General features: G+C 41.7%; 1 protein-coding gene across 1 annotated transcript; it reads left to right on the forward strand.

Annotated features, from left to right (window-relative positions):
* The first annotated feature begins 39 nt into the window (after positions 1-39).
* Positions 40-15,197, forward strand: LOC124007015 (crk-like protein). The gene is made up of 3 exons (XM_046317253.1): positions 40-1,241; positions 1,760-2,228; positions 13,148-15,197. The coding sequence occupies exons 1-3, from the start codon at positions 931-933 to the stop codon at positions 13,280-13,282; spliced, it is 915 nt and encodes a 304-aa protein (XP_046173209.1). The 5' UTR covers positions 40-930; the 3' UTR covers positions 13,283-15,197.
* Positions 15,198-15,563: the final 366 nt, after the last annotated feature.

The raw sequence follows: 15,563 nt of genomic DNA on the forward strand, positions 1-15,563 counted from the left end.
TAGTAAAACTCGAAAGGCTGGGAGCGCACAGACCCGCCCTCTAGCCGCCATTTTTCGGTCTCGGACTCCATCAGGCAGGAGGAGTGGAGCCGAGTATAAAGAAGGGAAAGACAATTATAGAGGGACCCTATTATTCAACTTTCCAGGGGATACAAATATACGCAACAAACTCTACATTTTTGTGGCTAAAAATGCATGCATTGGAGCTGAGTCACTATTTAGTGAATTAATTTTGTGTGAAGACGTGTTGCAGGCCGCCATTTTTGTTACTGCCTAAAAAGTCTGTCGGGACACCAGAATAGGATTTAAAAAATATATTTCCGCGAATCGTGCCAATGTTCGACCAAGAAATTCAACAATTACAATTTAGGCTCCAGCGCGCAGCTATTTGCAACATTGTTTCGACATGGAGATTCGTTTAATCTAGTAGTGAGGAGACCTTTTCTGTTCTCATTTAGACAGTGACTGGATATATATTGTTTCATGACATAGATCCGATTATATTTTTTTCGGAAGAGGGAACGAAAAGGGGAACCTTGATTGATCATTGTTGCAGCCAGGCATTCTAAATGTGTGTCACTTCTCGTAGTTTGACACCGAGATCTGGCATTTATCATTGACAATAAACGTAGAAACATTATGCTTCGAAGTTGGCTCAAGCTAGTCACAGCCTGTCTCTGAAACGCCAGGTAACGTTTCTATTGGATGTAGCTAGCTGAGACCTGCAGCCTTCGGCTAGAAATTGATTCAAGACGAGTATAGGGCGACGGCTTGCCCTGCCCTGGATCTTCAACCTTTAGTTGTGAAAATCGGTTTCGCATCGTTATCTATCTAGCTTATTTAGGTAACTTGTATATTTTTTTATTTATTTAGTGTTTAAACTAATATATTTGGTATTTCTATTTTGAGTTAATTTAATTTGGATCAAATATGTCATCTGCACGGTTTGATTCATCGGACCGGTCCAGTTGGTATTTTGGGCCGGTGTCGAGACAGGAGGCGCAGAATAGATTACAAGGACAGAGGCATGGCATGTTTTTGGTTCGGGATTCCTCTACCTGCCCTGGCGACTATGTGCTGTCAGTATCTGAAAACTCCAAAGTGTCCCACTATATCATCAACTCCTTGCCAAGCAAGAGGTTCAAGATCGGTGACCAAGAATTCGAGCACCTCCCAGCTCTTTTGGAATTCTACAAAATCCACTACCTGGATACGACTACACTGATAGAACCTGCCCCCAGGTAAGGAACTGTCATTCATAGGCTGCACCTGCTACCACAAACCACTCAAAGGAATGCAGTTAAATGCAATTAGGACTTAGGTTTGCAAGATATTTAGAATTCAAATTATTTGACACATTTCCTATGTGATTGACCTATTAGAAACCAATTCTGATTGTTGTACCACATTTCAATCACAAACTATAGGCTACCAGGCTTATACTTAATAAGTGACCTGATTGACCTCTCTTGTAATGACACGTCTAACAAGGAAAGGAATTGTGTAGTTCCTTCCAGTGCTTCTGCCAGAGTTATTGTTGCTGCATAACCATTTGAACCTTGTCTAGTTGTGTGTTCACAAAGAGGGCCACACTTACAAAACAGCAGTCACTACTGTTTTTAGAGAGGAATGTATATATTTCCAGCTTGTCAGCTGATGGTTTCAGTAGTTCAGCAGTAAAACTTTTTAATATTATCTTGAAACAGTCTTTTGAAAATCTGCATGTTAATCTGTATTTTATGCTCACCCTCCTGCCTAGGTACCCTAACACAGCGATAGGCACCGGACCCATTCAGACGATGGGGGGTCTAGAGGACAACCTGGAGTACGTGCGAACTCTGTACGACTTCACGGGCAGCGACACTGAGGACCTGCCCTTCAAAAAAGGGGAGATCCTGATCATCCTGGAGAAGCCTGAGGAGCAGTGGTGGAGCGCCAAGAGCAAGGAGGGCCGAGTGGGCATGATCCCTGTGCCCTACGTGGAAAAGCTGGTGCGACCATCCCCTCACCCTGGCCAGCCCCCTCACAGCTCCCGCAACTCCAACAGCTATGGCATCCCAGAGCCGGCCCACGCTTACGCCCAGCCTCAGACGCCCTCACCCCTGCCTCCTGGCACCCCTGGAGCAGTCATCACACCCCTACCCTCCATGCAGAACGGGCCAGTCATGGCTAAGGCCATTCAGAAACGAGTACCCTGTGCATATGACAAGACTGCCCTGGCTCTAGAGGTAGGAGTTCCTCACTTTCTGTTCTAGTATGGCTTTGTGAAGGGAGGCCTAAATCCTCCCAGTTGTCCCCTATTCTCATATTTGATTAGTTGGTTCACTATTTTGTGTACATTTTATTAGATTTAATGAGCTAATACTGTGGAAACTGCATTGCAGTTTGTCAGGAACTATAGCCTGCAGCCACAGTACACATTGTGCCAAATATTATGTATCAGGTCATTTAAATACCGTTGTGTTTGAGAAAGTTCTGATGCAGCAAGCATATTCTGTCTTGCATCCCTCATTTTTAAGTAATCTCCTTTCCTCCCTTTTCTCCTATTCTCTGCTCTCTTCTCCTGACCAGTGGTATAGATTCCATCAATCAGTCTGTGTAGATATTTTGTGAGGAAGTGCAAAGTTGTCAGCTTTTTTTGGAGTATAAATGCTGAGGGTGGTGGTGGGTGGCTTTGAGCTCTAGAGGACTCCTCTCTCTATTTGTTGAGCTCATCCTCAAGAGCCACCCGCTAGGCTTGGGCGGTATACCACATACTGGGGTATTTGGAAATGGCCACAAGGTGGTTTTTCAATGCTGTTGAAACTGTTTTTCAATACATTTCTATATTGTTAGCTACTTTTTAAGTAAATACCTGCAATCAAATTGTACAATGCGTGAGGAGATAAAGCAGATCGCGTTCTTCATTTCACCTGACGTGCAACTAGTTTATCTTCTCAGAAAATATATTAGTGCAACACATTTGGCAGAAAATAGCTTCATTGTCACCAGATGCCAACAGAAGTGCAACATTATTTGGCTGGCAGCCACACAAGTAAAATGAGCTTACAATGAAAAGGCAAGGTTTTTTTTGCCAAACATGATGGGTGGCCATCATATTTCTAATGTGTATCATAGGAAAAAATGGAAACAGCTACATTTCAAAATGTTTTAGCAGAGAAAAGTAAGGCCCATTGCCCTAGTGACACCCACTTTATAAGCTGATTGCCTGTTTTTGCAATTTGTTTATTTTTGCTTGCGCTCGTGAGCATATTTTTAGCTAGCAGCCTCCATGGAAATTCATTATTACTTGTGCTGATTTTGTTAGCGTTCTGGTAATAGGCTTTTTGAGTTTTGGTGACCCCTTGTGTACTAAGCTGGTAATACTGTAAATCCCGGTATGAGAGGAAGGACTGCATGAGAATATGAACATTTGGATAACGCCCAACCCTGGCTCCCGCTCTCCCAAAGATCACACCTGATGGACAGGTACCCCACAGGGGGAAGCTAGGGCCGATGACATGCCAAGTGGGTATCTAACGCCGAGAGAGAGAGAGAGAGAGAGAGAGAGAGAGAGAGAGAGAGAGAGAGAGAGAGAGAGAGAGAGAGAGAGAGAGAGAGAGAGAGAGAGAGAGAGAGAGAGAGAGAGAGAGAGAGAGAGAGAGAGAGAGAGAGAGAGAGAGAGAGAGAGAGAGAGAGAGAGAGAGAGAGAGAGAGAGAGAGAGAGAGAGAGAGAGAGAGAGAGAGAGAGAGAGAGAGAGAGAGAGAGAGAGAGAGAGAGAGAGAGAGAGAGAGAGAGAGAGAGAGAGAGAGAGAGAGAGAGAGAGAGAGAGAGAGAGAGAGAGAGAGAGAGAGAGAGAGAGAGAGAGAGAGAGAGAGAGAGAGAGAGAGAGAGAGAGAGAGAGAGAGAGAGAGAGAGAGAGAGAGAGAGAGAGAGAGAGAGAGAGAGAGAGAGAGAGAGAGAGAGAGAGAGAGAGAGAGAGAGAGAGAGAGAGAGAGAGAGAGAGAGAGAGAGAGAGAGAGAGAGAGAGAGAGAGAGAGAGAGAGAGAGAGAGAGAGAGAGAGAGAGAGAGAGAGAGAGAGAGAGAGAGAGAGAGAGAGAGAGAGAGAGAGAGAGAGAGAGAGAGAGAGAGAGAGAGAGAGAGAGAGAGAGAGAGAGAGAGAGAGAGAGAGAGAGAGAGAGAGAGAGAATTTGTTCTCATCATGTATCCTTCAGAGCAGATGGAAGGTTTGCATTTAAATTCCCATCTGACAGAGAGTCGGGTTGTGTGAATTGCACCACCACTTTCACAAACTAGAGCAAGGCTGACTAATGCCTTGGATTACCATCCTCCCCCAGAATTCAGCAGAGTTTGAGTCAGTGGAGAAAAATGGGGTATTACGGTAGCTTCCACCACCTTGGATTAAGTCATCTGATTTAATCATGGAAACTGCTATGGCTCCACATCAGAATCTCTCAGCTTTTGTCCTCGTCTCTCTGACTCTGAATATAGTTTCCATCACACCACCTGAGGCAATGGTCACTCCTTCTAACTCAGGTGACTTATTTCATGACTTTGAATGTATTGGTTTGGTATGAACATCTGTAGGTAATGTCCAGTCTCCTTTCACCCACAGCCCTCGACTGTAGCAGTATTTTGATTGGAGATGTGCATGTTGTCAAATGTGCCATTAGTCATAGTGCACATTTTCAGAGGGAGAGAGAGATCTGCAGCATTAGTCATCAGTAGCTAGAACTAGACCTCCACACTAAAGTAAACCATCTCTCATTTAGAGGTTCTGCTCATGGTGGGTACAAGTTTGTTGGGGACTTCCCCCTGTTGTTGCTGCACTGTCCTCAAACACCCACTCATCACACATCCACTCTTCGTACACACACTTTTAGCATTTATGAGCATGGTCTTATTTCTATTACAGCATATTGGTTGACTTACTCATATTCCATTCACCCAAGTCTGTAACATGGATAGGTTTAGGCTACTACATGATATTGTGTTAGCTTTGTGTTACACATTATCAGGTTGCTACAACCTAGCTTATGAATGAAAGTTTATAACGTAGGTACACAGTTCTAGAGAATTTTGAATAATCAAGGTGATAGTGACACATTCAATATTGCTTTGCACACTTGCCTGCATCTAGCTGATCTATGGTTTAATCATTAGTCCAACAGTGTGAGTTTCTGTTGGACAAATTCAGGTATTTTTTTTCAACTGAATCAGTGGAATGAATACATCCCTGCTGACACGCAAACACAGTTCACTTTCATAGCAGCCACATAAAAACAGCATGATCACTTTGTTCATTGTGTATATATAATTCCTTTTCGCAGCTACACTGAACAAAAAAATCAAACGTAACATGCAACAATTAAAATATTTTACAAAGTTACACTTTTCTCATATAAGGAAATCAGTCAATTTAAATAATTTCATTAGGCCCACCTCTATGGATTTAATTTAATTGGGAATACAGATATTTATCTGTTGGTACTTAAAAAAAAAAAAAAAATTAAGTAGGGGTGTGGATCAGAAAACGAGTCATTATCTTGTGTGACCACCATTTGCCTCATGCAACGCAACACATCTCCTTCGCATAGAGTTGATCAGGCTGTTGATTGTGGCCTGTGGAAAGTTGTCCCACTCCTGATCAATGTCTGTGCAAAGTTTCTGGATATTGGCGGGAACTGGATCACACTGTTGATCCAGAGCATCCCAAACATGCTCAATGGGTGACATGCCTGGTGAGTATGCAAGCCAAGTAAGAACTGGTTCATTGTCTGTATCCACAAATTGTGTACAGATCCTTGTAACTTGGGACTGTGCATTATCATGCTGAAAAATGAGGTGATGTCGGCAGATGAATGGCACGACAATGGGCCTCAGGATCTCGTCACAGTATCTCTGTGCATTCAGTATGCCATTGATAAAATGCAGTTGTGTTCGTTGTCTGTAGCTCATGCCTGCCAATACCATAACCCCACTGCCACCATGGGGCACTCTTTTCACAACGTTGACATCAAGACGCTGGCGAGGATGACGAGTACACAGATGAGCTTCCCTGAGATGGTTTCTGACACTTTGTGCAGAAATTCTTCAGTTGTGCAAACCCACAGTTTCATCAGCTGTCCAGGTGGCTGGTCTCCGACGATCCTGCAGGTGAAGAAGCCGGATGTGGAGGTCCTGGGCTGGCGTGGTTACATGTGGTCTGCGGTTGTGATGCCGGTTGGATGTACTGCCCAATTCTCTGTAGAGAAATTAACATGACATTCTTTGGCAACAGCTCTGCAGTCATCATGCCAATTTCACGCTCCCTGAACTTGAGACACCTGTGTTGTGACGCAACTGCACATTTTAGTGTGGCCTTTTATTCCCCCCCCCCCCCCACACACACACACACACACAAGGTGCACCCGTGTAATGGGCATGCCGTTTAGTCAAATTCTGGGTATGCCACCCCTGTCAGGTGGCTGGTATATCTTGGCAAAGGAGAAATGCTCACTAACAGGGATGTAAACAAATTTGTGCACAACATTTGAGAGCAATTCGATTTTTGTGAATATGAAACATTTTTCCTATCTTTTATGTCAGCCCATGAAACATGAGACCAACACTTTTTACTTGTTGCTTTTATGTATTCGTTCAGTACCAGTCAAAAGTTGACACACCTACTCATTCCAGGGTTTTTCTTTATTGTTACTATTTTCTACATTCTAGAATAATAGTGAAGACATCAAAACGATGAAATAACACATGGAATCATGTAGTAACCAAAAAAGTGTTAAACATCAAAGTATATTTGAGATTCTTCAAAGTATCCACCCTTTGCCTTGACAGCTTTGTGTACTCTTGGCGTTCTCTCAACCAGCTTCGTGAGGTAGTCCCCTGGAATGCATTTCAATTAACAGGTGTGCCTTGTTACTTGTTATGGCTGCAATCCCGCTAACGGGATCGATATGACAACTACCTGTGAAAATAGAGGGCGCCAAATTCAAACCACAGAAATCTCATAATTACAATTGATAAACCTATACATGTGTCTCATACCATTTTAAAGCTGTTCTCGTTGTTAATCCCACCGAAGTGTCCGATTTCAAATATGCTTTTCAGCTAAAGCACAGCCATTTTCCTGCTAAATATAGCATTCACAAAAAGCAGAAATAAAAATAATTCAAGGTTAGTGATTAATTTTATCTTCATCAGATGACACTCATAGGACATCATGTTACACTACATGCATGTTTTGTTTGATAAAATTCATATTTGTATAAAAAAAAAGTCTGAGTTTACATTGGTGTATTAGTTTCACTAGTTCCAAAAACAACAAGTGATTTTGCATAGTCACATCTTTTCAACAGAAATACTCATCATAAATGTAGATGATAATACAAGTTATACACATGGGAATTATAGATATACCTCTCCCTCTTAGAACTACCCATCCCGCATCTGGTATATTTGTCATCAGCAATGCTGAATAGCATAGCGCAACAGTCAAAAAATATTACTAGAAAATGTTCATATTCATGAAACCACAAGTGAAATATAGCGAAACACAGCTTAACCTTTTGTTAATCACCCTGTCGTCTCAGATTTTGAAATTATGCTTTATAGTGAATTCAATACAAGCGTTTGTAAGTTTATCGTTAGCCTAGCATAGCATTATGTACACTTAGCATCAGGGAGCTTGGTCACGAAAATCAGAAAAGCAATCAAATTAACCTTTTACCTTTGATCTTCGGATGTTTTCACTCACAAGACTCCCAGTTAGACAGCAAATGTTCCGTTTGTTCCAAAAATATATTTTTATAACCAAATACCTATGTTAGTTTGGTGTCTTATGCCCAGGAATCCACCGGAAATAGCGGTCATGACAACACAGACAAAAATTCCAAATTATATCCATAATGTCAACAGAAACATGGCAAACGTTTTTTTATAATCAATCCTCAAGATGTTTTTCAAATATCTATTTGATAATATATCAACTGGGATAGTTGGCTTTTCACTAGGACCGGGAGGAACAATGGCCACCTCTCTCTTTTGCGCAAAAATCACTCGGAGCCCCCACCTGACCACTTACGTAATGTGGTCATTCACACTCGTTCTTCAAAATAAAGGCCTGAAACTATGTCTAAAGGCTCAAGACACCTTAGGGAAACCATAGAAAAAGGAATCTGGTTGATATCCCTTTCAATGGTCAATAGGGATGCATAGGAACACAGAGCTTTCAAAATAAGAGTCACTTCCTGATTGGATTTTTCTCAGGCTTTCGCCTGCAATATCAGTTCTGTTATCCTCACAGAAAATATTTTTAAAGTTTTGGAAACTTTAGAGTTTTATATCCTAACCCGTCAATTATATGCATATTCTAGCATCTGATCCTGAGAAATAGGCTGTTTACTTTGGGAACATTGTTTTTCCAAAAATAAAAATAGTGCCCCCTAACATTCACCATACGCGTTCACAGGGGATGGCCCTGCGTTCCACCGGTCATCTGAAGTCATTCTAATTCTCTGGTTGGAACGTTATTCAAGATTTATGTAAACAACATTCTAAAGATTGATTCAGTACATCGTTTGGCATGTTTTTACTGACTTTTGGACATTTTGTCACGTTATAATGGACACGCTTTGACTTTGGAATTGTTTACCAAACGCTCTAACCAAAGTAGCTAATTGGACATAAATAACGGACATTTTCGAACAAATCCGGCATTTATTGTGGACCTGCGATTCCTGCGACTGCATTCTGAGGTAAGGAAACATTGATGATGTATTTTCTGGTTTCTGTTGACTAATACATGGCGGCTAATTTGGTTAGTGTTCTGAGCTCCGTCTCAGATTATTTGCAAGGGTTGCTTTTTCCGTAAACGTTTTTTGAAATCTGACACAGTGGTTACTACATACATGATTCCTTATGTGATGTTTTATGGTTTTGATGTCTTCACAATAATTCTTCAATGTAGAAAATTGTAAAAAATAAATAAATAAAAAAAACGTTTGAATGAGTAGGTGTCCAAACTTTTGACTGGTTCTGTAGCTCTCTCTGCTTCTCCTTAATTTGGGAATAAATTAATTTGTTCAAAACTGTTCAACTATCATTCTCTCTCTTTGAGTCAACTACTCATCACATTTTATGCACTGGAGTGCAAGCTAGCTGTAGCTTATGCTTTCAGTACTAGATGCTCTGATCTTTTGATTTGGTGGACATATCAGTTCATGCTGCAAGAGCTCCGATCGGATTGAGTGGGTCTTCCGGACTTTGTCATAATCGCTGTGTAAGTCTATGGAATGGAGTGAAAGCCACGAGACTCCTAAGTTTTATATTGAAGTCAATGTACCCAGAGGAGGACAGAAGCTAGCTGTCCTCTGGCCACGCTATGGTGCTACCCTACAGTGTTGTTGAGGCTACTGTAGACATTCATTGCAGAACAGTGTGTTTTAATCAATTATTTAGTGCCGTGAATATATTTGTATAGTTCTATCTAAAAACGTAACTTTAAAACACATATTTCACAATTTTTCTGATATTCACTCAGGAGTATAGTCCTCCCTAGGGCTGTCCCTGACCCCCCCCCCCCCAAAAAAAAACTGCCAACTTCTTTCAACAAATCGTTTTAGCCAAAGTGTATGTTTCCATATAAAAACACACCCCTATGTGTTTTAATAACATCAACTATATGTAGGCGCTTGTCTGATGCATTAAGCACACTGATTAAATAATTAAGACTCACAATTCAGTCGAGAGCCAGAAATCAAGAGCCTAACCAGATTTTTTTTTTTAAATAACCTGTTCCCGAACCACCTTCTGCCCGCTTTCACAAATTCTACCACTACGCTCCCCAAGTTGCCGGTAATAGGCTACACCGGGGGTTGGCAACCTTTTCCACTTGGAGTGGAAAACTCCATTGTGTCCTCCTCCCAGAGCGCTAAGAACCTTGGCGTGATCCTGGACAACACCCTGTCGTTCTCAACTAACATCAAGGCGGTGGCCCGTTCCTGTAGGTTCATGCTCTACAACATCCGCAGATTACGACCCTGCCTCACACAGGAAGCGGCGCAGGTCCTAATCCAGGCACTTGTCATCTCCCGTCTGGATTACTGCAACTCGCTGTTGGCTGGGCTCCCTGCCTGTGCCATTAAACCCCTACAACTCATCCAGAACGCCGCAGCCCGTCTAGTGTTCAACCTTCCCAAGTTCTCTCACGTCACCCCGCTCCTCCGCTCTCTCCACTGGCTTCCAGTTGAAGCTCGCATCCGCTACAAGACCATGGTGCTTGCCTACGGAGCTGTGAGGGGAACAGCACCTCAGTACATCCAGGCTCTGATCAGGCCCTACACCCAAATAAGGGCACTGCGTTCATCCACCTCTGGCCTGCTCGTCTCCCTACCACTGAGGAAGTACAGTTCCCGCTCAGCTCAGTCAAAACTGTTCGCTGCTCTGGCTCCCCAATGGTGGAACAAACTCCCTCACGACGCCAGGACAGCGGAGTCAATCACCACCTTCCGGAGACACCTGAAACCCCACCTCTTTAAGGAATACTTAGGATAGGATAAAGTAATCCTTCTCAACCCCCCTTCCCCCCTTAAAATATTTAGATTCACTATTGTAAAGTGGCTGTTCCACTGGATGTCATAAGGTGAATGCACCAATTTGTAAGTCGCTCTGGATAAGAGCGTCTGCTAAATGACTTAAATGTAAATGAGTGCCAATTTATCTTGTCAGTTCTATCAATCTGCGTGCCAGTTATGATTTTCATATGCACATTTTTGGGGAACAGTTTATTTTATGATAGTCTTCGTATCTCAGTCTTGTCATGTTATTTAATAATGAAATTCTATGAAAATTATGCAAGTCTAAAAGTAACTTCCATTGCCAACTTTGTAAAAAAATATCCTAGATAAAGCTAACAAATAAAAATATTGCAGCCTGAAGGTAGAAAATATCCTGATTTTGACAAATAAAAAAACTGGCTACTCGTGGCTTGTCTGCAAGGAACTTGAAACATTGTATCAATTTGGTCAAGCCTTAAGCTTGTGCTAACAAACTTGCAACATTGTATAAAATATTCTGGACCCTCAGTTAACCATGCTGGTGAGCTCCGGATAGGCACAGCTGTAGGCTATTTGCGTGTAGGATAAGAAGTAATCAAATATTTTCTGACTTTTCCACCCACTAAACCAGAGCATTACATTTGTTTTTTCTTTCACACAGTGGTTATTGAACGGGAGAGAGCTGGAATGTTTTTTCATATTCTACATTAAGGAAGCATTGTCATTGGATGTATACACAGACTTTGTTTACTTGCTGTTTGAGCTGAAGCTAAAAACGCCTTTGAGAGGCTCCACAGCTCAGTAGTGCTGAGTTAAGACAGTCAGAAATACTATTAGATTCCCAAATGGGCACATTTATAAGCCTACATTTGCACGCAGGCCTAGTAGCCTAGGCCTACTTCTGAGTAGTCAGGTGCACTACTCAACATTGACAGGAGCGCTCAAAACAAAATTAATAATTTGCCATCACATAAATGAAATTAACCAAAATTTGTTTCTCACAAGTGTAGCCTAGGTTGCGCGCTCTGTAAACGTGTCAATTGCAAAAATGAGAACGCTAAAAGACTAATATATTGAATGCAATAACAGAAATTACGGTTACCAAACATTGTAGTTGAGAAATTATGGGAATTAACGGTAAATGTACTGGTGTGGCATCGATGAGGCCTCCACAATGGATTGGTCCACTCCGATAGGTGTCAATCAAGACACACAAATTCTCGATCGACCAAACAATCGACCAGTCGACTAAATTGGGTCAACCCTAGTCCTCCTCTGAGGAGCCTCCACTGGTCCATATGTGTAAAGTGTTTTGTTATTAGTCTTTTACACTTCATCTCTCTCTTTCTGTCTTTTTTTTCTAGTCTTCTCATTGCTCGCTCACTCTCGCTTCCTCTCACACACTCACTAATGTGATCTCTTTCACTCTCTGAATTGCTTAGAGTAGGTCATTTCCTACTGCAGAAACCTACAATTTAGCAGCAGTCTATTTTGGGGCCTATCTGCTTCCGGAAACAAAGTCATTATTCTGACTCCATCTGAAGGGAGGAATATACCCTGTGATCTACCACCCACCCACTCTTATTACAGAGAGGCTTACTGAAATCTGGTTATTACTAAGGTTTTATTGAAAATATATTAAAGTTAGTCTTAACATAATTTACATTGTAATGATAAGGACCATTTGCAAAATCAGTTTAGGAAAATTGTATCACCACACAACAGAATCATTTCTGATATGAATAAAGTGCTAGTAGCATATACATTGAGATTTTACAGTGGTTATGCAGAACCCCATTCACCCATTACTTTGTAATCTTTGTAGTCAGATTAGTTCTACTAAAGCTTTTTGGTCAACCTGACCCAATTCACATAAATGTGATTTATAGATCTGTCATTCTTCATTGAAAGCAAGTCTTAAGCAGGAGATCTGTTCTATGTACTAATTTCTATGCTTCCTGTTTTTAAATTGAGTGTTTACTACTTTTACTTTCGGTTTTTGTACACGATATATTTCAGTGGTTTATATGGTACAATGATTCTCTACACTATAAATTGCTTGTTTTGTCACATAAACTGAAATTAAGCTTACTATTAGAATTTTAGCAACCAGGAAATGATGGAGCGATTTGTGCATATTGCACCTTTTTTAAATGTTGACTATATTAACATGTTCTTTCACTATGCAAGAAGAGCATGCGTTGATTGCAAAAGACACTATTAAAGCTGAGGAATTTGTCTGAAGGATTATGATTATCGATTGCAGATAGGTCTGGATGACTTCAATGTCCATGAAGCCTCATCTGATCCAATGTTTCTGCAACATCTAAAGCCTTCCCTCCACTTTCAGGTTTTAATCTCCCTCTTAACAATGCCAACTTTCCACATTTAATCCTGAGTAAATAACATGTGGTCTGAAGTTTGGGGTCATGCACAGTGTCACAAAGCATCCGATTTATGGCTTTCTGCTCAGCCTGTCATAACCATAGTACAGTGTCAAATACATGAAGGGTTGACCAAATCATGTGATGGTTGGCACTTATCTTACATTTTCCACCACATTTTTCTGTGTTAAGGAAAACTCTTCTAACGCCATGCTCCATTTCTCCTCAGGTGGGTGATATAGTCAAAGTGACGAGGATGAACATCAGCGGTCAGTGGGAGGGAGAGGTAAACGGCCGGAGAGGTCTCTTCCCCTTCACCCACGTCAAAATAATAGACCCCCTGAATCCAGATGAGTGTGAATGACCTGGACCCCAACCAACCCTTCCACAGTGACACCCAAAATGCTGGCTGTCTCCACCCCGCCTGCCAGTGTCACCACGGTTACGCGCTTGCCTGCTTGAGGCTATACCGCAGCGCTCCCTGTTATTGTCACGCCAACCATCGTGCAGCTTTCTGACTGTTTACAGCTACAGACTTAACTAAACTCCTACATCGCCAACTTGGTTACAGTTTGGTCTGTGGTTTTTGCCTTTGTCCTTTAATGTGTGTTGCCATGGCTCCCACGACGCCATGTCTTACCTGGTCATTTTTTTATTTTATTTTGTTACATTTGAAGAGTTAGGAATTTGTTGAGTGCTTGCTTGTGTGTTTCATATTGTGGATTGGAGGAGGTTAATGTAAAACAAAACTAAAAAGAAGGGGGGGGGGATGAAAGGTGACTGAACATCACATGAACTGACTTAGGTCAGGAGAGCAAAGGCATAGAGGGCTTCAGGTGGGGCCTGAGGTTAGAACCAGCCAGTTAACTGTCTCTCACCAAACAATCATTCACTGTTGTACCTTAACCACAGCCACACATACACACCGGTAAACCATTACTTGTTTAGGGCAACTGCTGTGTGTGTGAGGATCAGTCTCTTTTCAGCTCAGCCTGTGTCAAGACAGGGACAGGAGAAGAATCCCACATGGATCCTGCCTTGTGGAATAGCCCACAGCCTCAGTGACATGAACCTAGTCGACAGAGTTCCCTTATTTATGTTTTCCCAAGACAACATGTGAAATGGCCATGTGTGATGACATCTTTTTGTTTTATTTATGCCATCAATTCAGGAGTTCTGCAAGGTGTTTGTCATAGTGTAAGTGCATGGCTGTGACCAGGCTATAGCCAATGTTATAAGAGGGCTTATAAATACTTTTGAGGGGTAAGGGTTTTTCTATGAGACAGATGCCTCCTGCATCCAATGTTATGGGTCATGGGAGGCGGGCAAAGTTTTCATCCAGCCAATGACATCCCATCAATACCTTTCACTGAAAATGCAACTTTCGCACAAGCAATCCTTTCCTCTTCTCTCTCTCCAGGTTCCCTAAGGTGGTGATTGGTTACACTTTTGTCTTGTTTGTAGATGGTGTTGACTGTCGAGCACAGGTTCTGGGCAGACAACATGGTTGTCTTTGGTATGTCTGATGTTGTGATGCCAGAGCTGTCCTGCTCTCAGGTGTGTGTATGTGTGTGTGCACGCGCTGATAAAGTGCTCTACTAGATCTCTGCTGTAAAGAAGAAAACAGACTTACTCTCCCTGAGTGCTTTCCCTCAATCCCCCTGAGCTTTTTCATTGGGTAGAGTAATACCATTGTACAGCTATCAATCGTGTCCCAACTGTACTGTTTTTGTTTATTATGTTAGCCAGCTGTTAAACTGAAAATTAGACCGAAGGTCGCTTTCTAAAAAGGGAGAAGAAAATACCTGTTGGTGGCCTCTGCATGACTTCTTGGCCTTGAGGTTTTTCTTCCTGGTCAAATGCTGCTTTGTCAGTTCTAATTTCCTCCAAGTATGAATTAGACTTTTTTTTTCTTTTTTTTTCGTTGTCTGTGGAATAAATTCTTTCAAATATAGTTTGGTTTTCCTTGTCCAACCTTTCATATTAACCCATTTGATTAAGCAATACGCCAATCCTAATTCTTGTTTTTGTTAGGTGAAGATGTTTTCAACCTGCTTCAGATTTTTTTTTCTCTCAAGGCATTAAAAGTATTACTGTGCTTTTCCCCTCGTGTTTTAAGAGAGCCTCCATGTTGTATTCTTAATTCAAAATGAAAAATTGTGCCTTTTTATTTTCTTATACCATTTACATGTGTTAATATTTCCCATGGTTAACACCCGTGCTGGTATGACCCTTTATGTACAGAACAAGTTAATAAAATGTACATCTACTTCTTTTAAGTTGCTCTGACGTCTTTCTTATGAGATGGGAATACGAATGCTCCAAATAGGTCTCCTGCTCAGCATAGATGGGGTGGGGGGGGATGTGTATGTTAAAGTGGAACAGGAGAGGAGTAGGTGGGTGGGATGTTTTTGCTCTCTGCTTCATTTCTATTAGTTTCAGTTTTGATTGTGGTTGTGCCCATGAGAAAGGAAGCAATTAATTAATGTTAATGAAGTGCTAATAAAAGGACTTGCGCACACACAGCGCTGACCTAGAGAGAGACACTTTTAAAGGGCAAGGTTTAGTCTCTTTTCTCCTTACATGACCGGTATCCAAATATGTACATTTAGGTCTACTACATGCATGCATTTCATGTTAATAGG

This window comes from Oncorhynchus gorbuscha, linkage group LG20 (genome assembly GCF_021184085.1).
Source record: "Oncorhynchus gorbuscha isolate QuinsamMale2020 ecotype Even-year linkage group LG20, OgorEven_v1.0, whole genome shotgun sequence".
Lineage (NCBI taxonomy): Eukaryota > Metazoa > Chordata > Actinopteri > Salmoniformes > Salmonidae > Oncorhynchus > Oncorhynchus gorbuscha.

Coding starts and splice junctions, on each gene's coding strand:
- LOC124007015 (XM_046317253.1), top strand. CDS start 931: ATGTCATCTGCACGGTTTGATTCATCGGACCGGTCCAGTTGGTATTTT. Junction 1,242..1,759: donor CTGATAGAACCTGCCCCCAG/GTAAGGAACTGT, acceptor CCTCCTGCCTAG/GTACCCTAACACAGCGATAG. Junction 2,229..13,147: donor AGACTGCCCTGGCTCTAGAG/GTAGGAGTTCCT, acceptor ATTTCTCCTCAG/GTGGGTGATATAGTCAAAGT.